This window comes from Diaphorina citri, unplaced genomic scaffold (genome assembly GCF_000475195.1).
Source record: "Diaphorina citri unplaced genomic scaffold, Diaci psyllid genome assembly version 1.1 scaffold708, whole genome shotgun sequence".
NCBI classification, from domain to species: Eukaryota; Metazoa; Arthropoda; class Insecta; order Hemiptera; family Psyllidae; genus Diaphorina; species Diaphorina citri.
Genome location: NW_007378141.1, coordinates 270014 through 283724, shown reverse-complemented (window position 1 = coordinate 283724; position 13711 = coordinate 270014). Strand labels below are relative to the sequence as shown.

The 13711-nt window shown below is 39.1% G+C and overlaps 1 protein-coding gene across 1 annotated transcript in view; it reads right to left on the bottom strand.

The window, feature by feature from the left end:
* Positions 1 to 6064: 6064 nt before the first annotated feature.
* Positions 6065 to 13711, bottom strand: part of LOC103511376 (histone demethylase UTY-like) — a 24808-nt gene continuing 17161 nt past the window's right edge. The window contains exons 2-8 of the mRNA XM_008476099.2: positions 13294 to 13464; positions 12166 to 12226; positions 11732 to 11938; positions 10909 to 11117; positions 9599 to 9721; positions 8323 to 8666; positions 6065 to 6432 (exon numbers count right to left, since the gene is read on the bottom strand). Coding sequence (XP_008474321.1) covers positions 6099 to 6432; positions 8323 to 8666; positions 9599 to 9721; positions 10909 to 11117; positions 11732 to 11938; positions 12166 to 12226; positions 13294 to 13464 — 1449 coding nt within the window. The 3' untranslated portion in view covers positions 6065 to 6098. The remainder of the gene's footprint in view (positions 6433 to 8322; positions 8667 to 9598; positions 9722 to 10908; positions 11118 to 11731; positions 11939 to 12165; positions 12227 to 13293; positions 13465 to 13711) is intronic.

Genomic DNA, 13711 nt, shown 5'->3' with positions numbered 1-13711 from the left:
GGGGTGGATTTTATCCTGATGGGATAATGTTCGTTCTCGGAACGGCTGGCTTTCTTCTATCTTGATGTGTCGAGGGTGATCGCATATGGAATTAGGTCTGGGAATATCTTTATTTCTAAACTTATACGTATCTGGTCAACTTTCACAAAGGTACTTACAAAACATTCTAGGTACATGAGAAGAAACAGCTGTTGAAGCTTCTATAAGAAGTTTGTTTTTTTAATACAGAGCTTAAGATTTCTTCAGAAGCGACTGTGTATATAGGTAGTCAGTAAAAAATTCACTCACATGTGGATTTTAGTTTCGGGACGATAAAACCTTAGCAGTTACAGTTCCCTCTGTCAAACCTCTAAAAAAAAGAGAAAAACTTCATTCAACATTTTCCTCCAATTCAAAGCAAGATATTCATGAGAACAACTCCAAGTTACGGGAAGCACACCATAGACGCTATTATGTGTCGAGGGTGATCGCATATGGAATTAGGTCTGGGAATATCTTTATTTCTAAACTTACGTATCTGGTCAACTTTCACAAAGGTACTTACAAAACATTCTAGGTACATTAGAAGAAACAGCTGTTGAAGCTTCTATAAGAAGTTTGTTTTTTTTTTTAATACAGAGCTTAAGATTTCTTCAGAAGCGACTGTGTATATAGGTAGTCAGTAAAAAATTCACTCACATGTGGATTTTAGTCACGAAACTTGGGCAACGAAAAAAACACAGCACTGGGCAATGTTTAGTAATTTTAAATCGTTAGTTCTTTTTAAAGCTACCCTGTTTTTACAGGATTATTTCGTTGCTATATTTTCAGGTAACAAAACCCGTTTCGTGACTCCCCCCCAACAGTGTGAGTTGTAATAGGGCTAAGGACATTCAGAGTCGTGCCCCTTTTAAAATAATTTCATTTTAAAAAATGGTTCAAATAACTTTAAAAAACAAAAATAATTAAATAAATAATTTATAACTAATGGCCATTTTGAACACAAATGAGATATTTTGAGGCGTCACTCCACAAAAAATTAGTTTGGTTACAAAATTCTGTCATGAAAAAAATTACAGAACTAAAGTGTTTAGGGGTAATATTACAGTTTGAACATTGGATCAATAGAGAATACAAACATAAAATATGTATAAATAGCACGACATAAATAATATTGAAGGCACGATTTCTAAGCCAGGGGAGAAATTTGTTTCAAATGTGTTCCAAGTGTTTGAAGCAGTTCGTTCAGCTTTGGCATTGGCAGTTTGTTTAAAAATGTTCTGTAATCCACATGGATTGCGAAACAATAATTGAGCCAAATAAGCTGCAAACCACTTGACCAGAACTTACTTTTAAGCTTAGCGGGGTTTACCAAATCAGAATTGAGATCTATGTAGGATTGAGCTAAACTTAATACCCAGTTCAATCTAGAATTGAAGGTAACTCCGACTTCGTAAAACACGGTCTAATTTCCACACCCGTGAGGTAGATATGTAGGTAGATACCCATTTTATCGTAGTGGAAGGACTGTCAAAAGGGTTCAAGACCCCTTGGACGCCCAGAAATAATATCTGGACTTCTTACAGGTCCATGTTCTGTAATCCACATGGATTGCGAAACAATAATTGAGCCAAATAAGCTGCAAACCACTTGACCAGAACTTACTTTTAAGCTTCTGAGAACGACACAAAGGTTTGATTTTTGTTAATCAAGCAATCAAATCTGAATCCAAACACCAGAAAAATCAGGTTAAATATTATATGAAACCTGCTGAATTTAAACAACATGTGTACTATCAAAAGCTAGTTGTATCCTTCCAAACAAGGTCTATATATTCGCCCTACTAGGTATAAAGATAAAATTATCTGTTAGGTAAATTGCTACCTATGTGATTCCTTTCAAATACGAAGTTTATAAAAAGGATCAGCTAGAGGGCGAATAGCGTTAACCGCTATAGAAGCTATCAAAGAAGAAATTGAACACTAGGATTGTGGCAGAGTTTTTACATTGAATTACGAAAAAAGATGGTTTTAGAGTTGACGGCATGTTTTGACTACGGGGACTTATGAGGTTAAATAACAATAAAAGGTAACCATTAGGAGAAGTTAACGCCGGAGGCGTTCTCTACCACCTAACCCTTAGATGTTCTATTATTATGTGGTCAGTCTCAAATAAAGTAAGATAAAATTCTATGCCTCGGATAGAGTTGAACCCGCGTCCTCATGTTTATAAGGGCGAGCGTCTTGGCCTCTACCTCTCCTTGTATTTGTAAACATGCATACCAAAGACCTCTTCACTTCTTCTTTCCATTTTTTTTTCTCAGTTCTATTATTATGTGGTCAGTCTCAAATAAAGTAAGATAAAATTCTATGCTTCGGATAGAATTGAACCCGCGTCCTCATGTTTATAAGGCGAGCGTCTTGGCCTCTACCTCTCCTTGTATTTGTAAACATGCATACCAAAGACCTCTTCACTTCTTCTTTCCATTTTTTTTTCTCTGTGATTCTCCCTTCGTAGTTCAAACTGAGAGTGTGTGACATTGCAGAATTAGTTTACATATTTTGAGATCAAGTTTTCTCTGTGATTCTCCCTTCGTAGTTCAAACTGAGAGTGTGTGACAATGCAGAATTAGTTTACATATTTTGAGATCAAGTTGTGAGCTTATTGCTGAGTGAACTTTCAAAGGCGGCTAAAATTGTACTAGTGAGTGAGATGGGGAAATCCTGCTGTCATATACCGTGGCCTGGATTGCTAGGATGACCTTGGAGACCCATTGGACTTTGCTGAAAACAGAAGAGTAGACAACACAGTTCATTAGATTGTTTAATAAAGACTTGGGTTCCGGCGCGAACGATCTTACTATCATAAGTGTTGAAGCACCTAATCGAAAAAAACTTGGGTTAAAACCAATGGATGATGGACGAGGTTTGGGGTAATTTTAAGGTTAAAAAAACCTTGCGGGACAAAGCCTGTGGATACAACCCTAGCCCAAAATGTACAAGATATATTGAATACAAAATCTAGAAGAGGCATTGAATAGTCAGGGTGGATTTCACCAGTATTTTTTCAGTTCCTAGAAGGCCTGTTAACAGCCTGTCAAGTTCCATATGATTTGTAGGGTGTAGGCTTAACAGGCGTGTGCAGTGTGAGGCTTAACAGGGCTGTAAAGCTAACAGGTTGTTAGGGGCTGAAAAAATATTGGTGAAACGGTTCCGGCGCGAACGATCTTACTATCATAAGTGTTGAAGCACCTAATCGAAAAAAACTTGGGTTAAAACCAATGGATGATGGACGAGGTTTGGGGTAATTTTAAGGTTAAAAAAACCTTGCGGGACGAAGCCTGTGGAGTTCCGGCGCGAACGACCTTACTATCATAAGTGTTGAATAACCTAATCGAAAAAAAAACTTGGGTTAAAACCAATGGATGATGGACGAGGTTTGGGGTAATTTTAAGGTTAAAAAAACCTTACGGGACAAAGCCTGTGGATACAACCCTAGCCCAAAATGTACAAGATATATTGAATACAAAATCTAGAAGAGGCATTGAATAGAACCTTGATATACTCAGGGTGGATTTCACCAGTATTTTTTCAGTTCCTAGAAGGCCTGTTAAGCTAACAGCCTGTCAAGTTCCATATGATTTGTAGGCTTAACAGGCGTGTGCAGTGTGAGGCTTAACAGGGCTGTAAAGCTAACAGGTTGTTAGGGGCTGAAAAAATATTGGTGAAACCACAAGGTAGGTAAGTTCTGAAATCAACTCGACATTTTAGGAGCCGCTGCCGAACCATAAAAGTCTGAAGTGGCCATAGTTTCGGAACCGCTTGAGAACATATGGGGCTTAAACCCCATCATTTTTGTGTCACAATCGAAATAGAGGGTGTGTTTATGTACTGGGCTGAGATAGGCCATTCTCAGCCACACAAGGTAGGTAAGTTCTGAAATCAACTCGACATTTTAGGAGCCGCTGCCCAACCATAAAAGTCTGAAGTGGCCATAGTTTCGGAACCGCTTGAGAACATAATATGGGGCTTAAACCCCATCATTTTTGTGTCACAATCGAAATAGAGGGTGTGTTTATGTACTGGGCTGAGATAGGCCATTCTCAGCCTTTCTTGGCGTGTGGAAAATGATGTGGTAACTTAACACAGCCTTCATGAGCATGTAAAGTTGGCGGGAAATTGGAAATTTTGATTTTTTTTCCGCAACTTGTACAATCTGAATTCATTTTTTACTTTTCATCTCCAGGTTGCACGTTTATATTATACTTTTCATTTATATTAGATAATAAAACAAGCGAATTACAAAGCAAAAAAAAAAAAAGAACTAGGAAATAAAAGAGGTCTCTTTTTTCATAATACTGTGGGGCCTGTTCACTGAATTTTGCACATGTCTTCATCTATTTTGGGCCCCGTTCACAAAATACGTGTAAATTGTCCAATTTTCGCTTTTTCGAGACACTATCTAATAGGCAACTAGGAAATAAAAGAGGTCTCTTTTTTCATAATACTGTGGGGCCTGTTCACTGAATTTTACTTATGACTTCAACCATTTTGGGCCCCGTTCACAAAATACGTGTAAATTGTCCAGTTTTCGCTTTTTCGGGACACTATCTAATAGGCAACTAGGAAATAAAAGAGGTATCTTTCTACCCATTACCTTGGGGCCTGTTCGCAGAATTTCGTCTACGACTTCCCGACCGAGACAATTTCTAATAGGCAACTAGGAAATAAAAGAGGTATCTTTCTACCCATTACCTTGGGGCCTGTTCGCAGAATTTCGTCTACGACTTCCCGACGTTTGCGTTTGATTAAAGAAAAGTTGAGAAACTGAGAAAGAATTTTCGTCCTTTGTAGTAAAAAGAAATAAAAACAACAGTACTATATTTTACAATAGGTTGGAAAATACATGTTTTTATTACATATTAAATAAAATCTATTCTTATCAAACATCAGTAAATATAAATATTTTCTACTAAATTACAGGAGGAATTCATATCTTGAAAATACATATTTTAAATAATTTTAATATGGTAATAGCTTAAGAAATAATAAATAAAGCAAGTGCGTGGTGAGGGAATCATTGCACCCAATAAGAGACAATTGAGAGGATCAATTTGTAATACCTAATTGACGGAAATTGTGTGAATGTAGAAAAGTAAGAATTAAGTTAATAAAGCTTTTGAAAAGGTCAATGAAACATAGAGAATAGTTTCTCGGATGGGTGCAAACAAAAATGTAGAAAAGTAAGAATTAAGTTAATAAAGCTTTTGAAAAGGTCAATGAAACATAGAGAATAGTTTCTCGGATGGGTGCAAACAAAGTTCCTCTCCAGGACTTGTGAATATAAATTAACTGGCAGTGGTACTAGCTGTTTTGTTTCCATGTACTTATCTCTAGTCTTTATATTACATTCTATTTACCCAAACATTACAGTTTACACAATATCTACAATCATGAACAATTTACAAGTCAGCATATCTACTCCATGTTTTCATAAGCTTAGTATTTAGCGAGTGGCTGGGCTTACTCATACAGTCAGGTACCTACGTCACATTAGGATCTCCTAATTAGATAATAGCTACGAATAAGTTCAGTAGTCAGTACCTAGATAATATTCACAGGGTGTGACTTCAGTTGGGGACTTCTGCCTTCAGAGAAAACTTCATTCAGTAAGCGCCAGGCCGCGGGTTCGATTCCCGAACGGGGTGGATTTTATCCTGATGGGATAATGTTCGTTCTCGGAACGGCTGGCTTTCTTCTATCTTGTTAAACCCTGTTCCTCTCAGACTGTCCCTCCTAATTCCCTAAATCATGCAGTGAGAATAAGTGAATGAATGTTCCAATTTTTTAAGTGAATGAATGGGCAAAGGCTCTCAGGGTTTCAAAGGGTCCCTTTTTCCGAGTGAGGGGATAGTTGACAGAACCAATGACATTTTTACTTTCTATTACTACAGTACAGCGAGCTATACTAGTAATGAAAGTATTGCAATCGGTCCAAATTTTTTTTTAGGTACCTAGGTACTTATTTTTGGAGGAATGCCTAATAGTCAAATATACCTCCTGCATTTGTAAACAACAAACTAATTATTTTAGGGTGTGTCAACAAATTTTTGTTTAAACTCACTTGATATATTCGAACAGTTTCGGATCGGACACTTTGATGTTTCGCGCCAAGTTCCAGCTAAGATGTACCATGGGCACAATACTCTTGTAGCTCTCCAGCTTATTCCACTCATATCGTTCTATAGCGAGTAGATACTGGCGGGCAGTCAGAGGTCCTACATTCCACGCGATGTTGTTACACCAGCCCACAGCTTGGACCCAATGAACACAGCCCGAGTTAACCCATACGAGGTCCCCTGGTCGTTGGAGGAACCGGTAGACAGGTACGTTGGCCTCGTGGAGATCCTCGATGGAAGGCCACCACGAGCCGTGCAGGTAGTTGAGATTGTTTCTGGAAAAGAACGGAATGGGTTAAGCGATTTGTTATCGGGGGAAGTGATGAGAGGTGAATAATGTCATATTGTATAATAGATTGCCGTCACCATCATTTGGTACCATAAGAGAAGGCCACCACGAGCCGTGCAGGTAGTTGAGATTGTTTCTGGAAAAGAACGGAATGGGTTAAGCGATTAGTTATCGGGGGAAGTGATGAGAGGTGAATAATGTCATATTGTATAATAGATTGCCGTCACCATCATTTGATACCATAAGAGGCTACATTAAGTAAGTTAGAATGGTGGATTGCCCCAGTTTAATAATTAGTATTAAAAGTGTCATAAGAGATTGAATTGAGGCTACATTAAGTAAGTTAGAATGGTGGATTGCCCCAGTTTAATAATTAGTATTAAAGTGTCATAACTGTCATAAGAGACTGAATTAGAGATTTTATTCTGATAGCATTAGGAAAGAGGAAACTCACAGCGTAGGACACTAGAAACTAGAAAAACTTGAATTAGAGATTTTATTCTGATAGCATTAGGAAAGAGGAAACTCACAGCGTAGGACACTAGAAACTAGAAAGACATTTCTTTATGGTAACATTTCTTTATGGTCAGGTCAACTTTCGAGATTTTTACTGATTATGAAAATTCTATTCCATTGTTCTATAGGTAGGTACTTACTTTTCACACAAGTTATAGATGGTACCTACCATGGAAATTCCATTCTATTGTTACTTACATATGTACTTACTTTTCACACAAGTTATAGATGACTCCCCAATAGGCGTCCGGTACCGCGAACCACTCGCAATCTCCAGGCCCAATGTTGATATTGATCGAGCAGAAGTTGTTATTCTCCTGATGTCCCGGGGTTCTCGAACCCGGCACCTTCATATACAGCTGAACCGTGTTCATACCCAGGATCACGTGACCTACATGGGAGAGCATGTTGCCTGCGGATACGACGCGGGCAAAGGCAGGCAATTTCAGCAACTCCTGGAGCTGAGCTTTCCACTTGCGCTCGTCCGAAAGGTCTACGTTGGTGCCGAAACGTAACATCTTCGTTCCGGGTGGAGCTTTTACACCGGGGACACTCTGTAAAAAATAAAATAAAATAAATTAATAAATGCCGTATCTTTGTATTATTATATCACATCTTTGGAGCTCACTGCAGCATTGTTAGTGTTCACTGCTTTTCCAAGTATCTCAATAATCCCAACATCCAATGTTTACCTAACATGCTGGCACCGATCGCTTTGCGCATTTATAATATACATACATAGCTACTTATTTTACTCACTAGGTTGAGTGGGGCCCGCAACAGCTAGTCACGGAATCAATCATTTGCATGATACAATTTTTTTGAACCCACTGGGGGTCTCCCGCGTGGGAGCTGACTAATAAAGAAAATTATTCAACACGTGTCACTAAACCTTCCAGATGAGTAAACGTCTACGTGAAATTAATCAATTTAACTCGCGGATTACCCGTGCTTCGCCTCGGAAAAATCGAGATCGGTTTAGATTTCGGTAAAATCCTCTCTTATTTCTCATCACAAATTAGAATTGAGTATATCTAGGATTGGGCTATAGGTACTTAACACCCAGTTCAATCAATTATATTCCGGCCACATTTCAGCTTCAGCTTGAGGTTCTGGAGATAGAGCGATTAAAAAAAGTAGAATGTTATCTTACCGTAGGCCCAGGCAGTTTCTTCTTCCTCACATTATTGCCTGAGGAATCTTTCGACTGAATTAGAGATTTTATTCTGATAGCATTAGGAAAGAGGAAACTCACAGCGTAGGACACTAGAAACTAGAAAGACATTTCTTTATGGTCAACTTTCGAGATTTTTACTGATTATGAAAATTCTATTCCATTGTTCTATAGGTAGGTACTTACTTTTCACACAAGTTATAGATGACTCCCCAATAGGCGTCGGGTACCGCGAACCACTCGCAATCTCCAGGCCCAATATTGATATTGATCGAGCAGAAGTTGTTATTCTCCTGATGTCCCGGGGTTCTCGAACCCGGCACTTTCATATACAGCTGAACCGTGTTCATACCGAGGATCACGTGACCTACATGGGAGAGCATGTTGCCTGCGGATACGACGCGGGCAAAGGCAGGCAACTTCAGCAACTCCTGGAGCTGAGCTTTCCACTTGCGCTCATCCGAAAGGTCTACGTTGGTGCCGAAACGTAACATCTTCGTTCCGGGTGGGGCTTTCACACCGGGGACACTCTGTAAGAAATAAAATAAAATAAATTAATAAATGCCGTATCTTTGTATTATTATATCACAACTTTGGAGCTCACTGCAGCATTGTTAGTGTTCACTGCAGCTTTTCCAAGTATCTCAATAATCCTAACATCTAATGTTTACCTAACATGCTGGCACCGATCGCTTTGCGCATTTATATTATACATACATAGCTACTTATTTTACTCACTAGGCTGAGTGGGGCCCGCAACAGCTAGTCACGGAATCAGTCATTTGCATGATACAATTTTTTTGAACACACCCGCGTGGGAGTTGACTAATAAAGAAAATAATTCGACACGTGTTACTAAACCTTTGAGATGAGTAAACGTCTACGTGAATCTAATCAATTTAACTCGCGGATTACCCGTGCTTCGCCTCGGAAAAATCGAGATCAGTTTAGATTTCGGCAAAATCCTCTCTTATTTCACATCAAAAATTAGAATTGAGATATATCTAGGATTGAGCTATAGGTACTTAACACCCAGTTCAATCAATAATATTCCGGCCACATTTCAGCTTCAGCTTGAGGTTCTGGAGGTAGAGCGATTAAAAAAAGTAGAATGTTATCTTACCGTAGGCCCAGGCAGTTTCTTCTTCCTCACATTATTGCCTGAGGAATCTTTCGAGTCAGAATCGGACAGATTGGCACTTGATGTTGGATGACCTCCCCCTCCTGCATTCTTCTCTCTCTCCTCCTAAAATAACAAAATAAAGGTATTAGTTCTTGACTTAGGGGTAGTACTTACAGCGGGGTTTACCAAATCAGAATTGAGATCTATGTAGGATTGAGCTAAACTTAATACCCAGTTCAATCTAGAATTGAAGGCAACTCCGGACCTCCGTTATTACAGTTCCCTATATAAAGAACCTAGAAAAAAAATATTAATATTAATAATAAAATGTTATCTTACCGTAGGCCCAGGCAGTTTCTTCTTCCTCACATTATTGCCTGAGGAATCTTTCGAGTCAGAATCCGACAGATTGGCACTTGATGTTGGATGACCTCCCCCTCCTGCATTCTTCTCTCTCTCCTCCTGAAATAACAACATAAAGGTATTAGTTCTCGACTTAGGGGTAGTACTTATAGCGGGGTTTACCAAATCAGAATTGAGATCTATCTAGGAGTGAGCTAAACTTAATACCCAGTTCAATCTAGAATTGAAGGCAACTCCGACTTCGTAAAACGCGGTCTTACTAATTTCCACGCCCGTGAGGTAGATATGTAGGTAGGTACCCATTATATGTATAGGTAGCTGTCTTTATCTATGTATAATTCTGAAAGGGAAATTTTATAAGTTTAAGTTTTTTAAAAAGATGAGTATTTCACAGCCGATGTTAATATTTTAATAATATTTACAATATTTTTTCGTACTGATGACAGCGGGGTTTACCAAATCAGAATTGAGATCTATCTAGGATTGAGCTAAACTTAATACCCAGTTCAATCTAGAATTGAAGGCAACTCCGACTTCGTAAAACGCGGTCTTATTAATTTCAACGCTCGTGAGGTAGATATGTAGGTAGGTACCCATTTTATCGTAGTGGAAGGACTGTCAAAAGGGTTCAAGACCCCTTGGACGCCCAGAAATAATATCTGGACTTCTTACAGGTCCAATATGTATAGGTAGCTGTCTTTTTTATCTATGCATAATTCTGAAAGGGAAATATAAGTTTAAGTTTTTTAAAAAGATGAGTATTTCACAGCCGATGTTAATATTTTAATAATATTTACAATTTGAAGACCCGGGCTTTGCTGGGTTTAAACGAAGAATTTAAATTTTGTAGAGTAAAGCCTAGGACAATAGTAAGAAATTACAAATTTACTTGGACTTTATCTATATAAACCCTAGGTGACTTACTTGCTTGTAATGCTAGGCATCGGAGCGTTGCCTAGGTGACTCTGCAAGAAGCGAATCCTTTGCGAGACGTTTCTTCATCTATGTATAATTCTGAAAGGGAAATATAAGTTTAAGTTTTTTAAAAAGATGAGTATTTCACAGCCGATGTTAATATTTTAATAATATTTACAATTATCTTGAGGGACGCTTGTCCCAAGGCACTAACAGAATTGGAAGGAAGATTGTTGTTGTTGCTACTATTGTTATTGTTGTTGTTTGTGTTTGTTGATGAAAAAGGCAAACTTTCATACCCTAGCAGGGATTTGAACCCGCGTACCGTTAACCAGTAGGAAGTACCGAAGAAATTAAAATAAGTAACTTACCCTCAGACTATCTTGGAAGCTGGACGCCTGATATTGAGCATACTTGGCTATAGAGGTGTGAGATCGGTGACTAATGCAGGCCCAAACTTTCCGGCCTGGATTCTGCGGGTCCATATTCTCGTCCGAGGTTTGCTGGACCTGGGTTCGAACCTCTATCGAGTGTTCGGGATTAGCTTCCACCAGAGTCTTGGTCGAGAATAATCCGAGATCTGAAAGTAATAATAATTTGAAAATACATTAAATTTCTAATAAATAACTGAGCAATAATTGTCAGTCGGAATGATTGACCATCAGGTCATTTTTCCTCTCGCATCCCAATATTTCCCTACAATGTCATTGCTAGCTTCCAAGCTATAGGGATAGTTAGGATCTGACTCATTGATTGAGTAGTTTACCGAGAAGAGTAGTTCATTTTCATAACTCACTCATTTTTTACACATTTTTATAAGTTAATTTTCTGGTCGAATTTCTAGTTAATTTCTGATCAAAACTCTGCGTTAATTTCTGAAAATCTGAACGAATTTTGAGTTAATTTCTGATCAAAATTTCGAGTCAATTTCTGATCGAATTTCGAGTTAATTTCTGAACGAATTTTATGAAATTTCTGAACGAATTTCAATTTCATTTCTGACCGGTTGAATTTCTTACCTAGTTTAAGAGCGGCAGCCAGGCCTCTCACAACAGCGATAGGATGCTTGAGGCAGAACTCCTGTAGGTTCGGACTGAACGCCTCCTTCTTATGTTCTAGGAACACAGACGGGGTGGGTGTATGAAATTTCTGATCGAAATTTCAATTTCATTTCTGACCGGTTGAATTTCTTACCTAGTTTAAGAGCGGCAGCCAGGCCTCTCACTACAGCGATAGGATGCTTGAGGCAGAACTCCTGTAGGTTCGGACTGAACGCCTCCTTCTTATGTTCTAGGAACACTGATGGGGTAGGTGGGGCCAACTGTTCCTTGGAGAGACGAATGTTGGGCGGGTCCGGGGGTGAGGGGGGTGGCGCTTTATAACTCAACACGTTACAGTTACCTGGAAAGAAGCGAGAGAGTTGACGGTTATTAAGCATATTAATGACGACACTGTAAGTTCATGAATTTCCATGTCTATTATAAATAACAAATAAATAGCATGTAAATAAATAAAAATAGCTACAATCAAACTCTGGTTATTAAACACTCTCAAGTCTTGATTTACACAATCCTTCCGCCTTTTCTTTGGCTAAAAATAGCTACAATCAAACTCTGGTTATTAAACACTCTCAAGTCTTGATTTACACAATCCTTCCGCCTTTTCTTTGGCCTTCATGAATTTCCATGTCTATTATAAAAAACAAATAAATAGCATGTAAATAAATAAATAAAAATACCTACAATTAAACTCTGGTTATTAAACACTCTCAAGTCTTGATTTACACAATCCTTCCGCCTTTTCTTTGGCTTTCCTGGCCCTTTTCTCAACCTCACTTCCATTCTCTCAACTCTTTTCCCTGAGTAGCTCTCATATCTTCTTTCAGCATAACGGTACAGCCTTCGCTGACTGCTTCAAGAAGGGAATGCCAGAAAGGGGAGAGAGTTTAGGATGGAGTAGAGCACAGAATTCTAGAGAGTTATGGAGTTATTAATTATGCCTATGATTTCACCGGGTATGGAGTTGATATTCAAAGGTGACTTGAAAAAGTTCATACTGGATCTAAAAGGTAGACCTGACAGGTAGGGCTGAAAAGGTCTCTCTCCCAGGTCTACCTGATACCTAATGAACACACAAACCATCAGGTAGACCTGTCGTCAGGTCTACCTGATAGTGAGTGGCTGGCCTAAATGTCAAGTATACCTAAACAAGTTAGCTTGGTAGATAGCGGGTTCGATTCCCGCCCGGGGCAAAATTTATCCTAAATCCCAAACAGACAAGGTTCGCTCTCGGAAGTGGATTTCTCCTCTCCTCTCTTCGATTGCGGGACGATGAGGTCTCAATAGTTACAGTTCCCCCTATCAAATTTCTTCAAAAAAAGTTATTTATTTATTGAGAGACAGGAACAAATCTTTTAAAGACACTTAGGCCAACCATTCTCCACCTGAGGTGAGGGATTTCCACCCGCTAAAAAACCATCTCCCCGAGAATAAACCAACACATTCGGAACCTTTTAAAACATGAACTTCGATTTCAAAAAAGTTGTTGGAGACATACTATATCAGGCATGCTACGACGCAGACCACACTCACCCGATCGAGCACCATGTGTCCGCGTTGCCTTTTGTAGGCTTAACAGGCGTGTGCAGTGTGAGGCTTAACAGGGCTGTAAAGCTAACAGGTTGTTAGGGGCTGAAAAAATATTGGTGAAACCGACCATTAGTGGTAAGATCGGCCATTGAGTAAAGCAGTACTTACCACTTGATGAAGTTGGAAGTTATCGAACACTTGAATCAATTCGTTCATCCTATACTCCTCCAGACATACGAAGCCCTCTAGATTAGGGGCCTGCTTCCTGGCGCAATCCATACAATGAACTACATGGCGCTTCTCTTGTTCTCGGATGAACAAAATATTGAACACTTCCACCTGAAAAAGAAATTAACATTTTCCATTAGATGTTGCACTTAAAAAAGAGGTTTGATAGACGGAACTGCAACTACAAATGTCTCATCGTCCCGAAATCGAAGAGACAAGGAAAACAGAATAGGAGAAAGCCAGCCGTTTCGAGAACGAACATTATCTGTTGAGTATAAAATCCGGCCCGGGCAGGAATCGAACCCACGGCCTAGCGCTTACAAGGCAGACGCGCTACCAACCGAGCTAACTAGGCTGG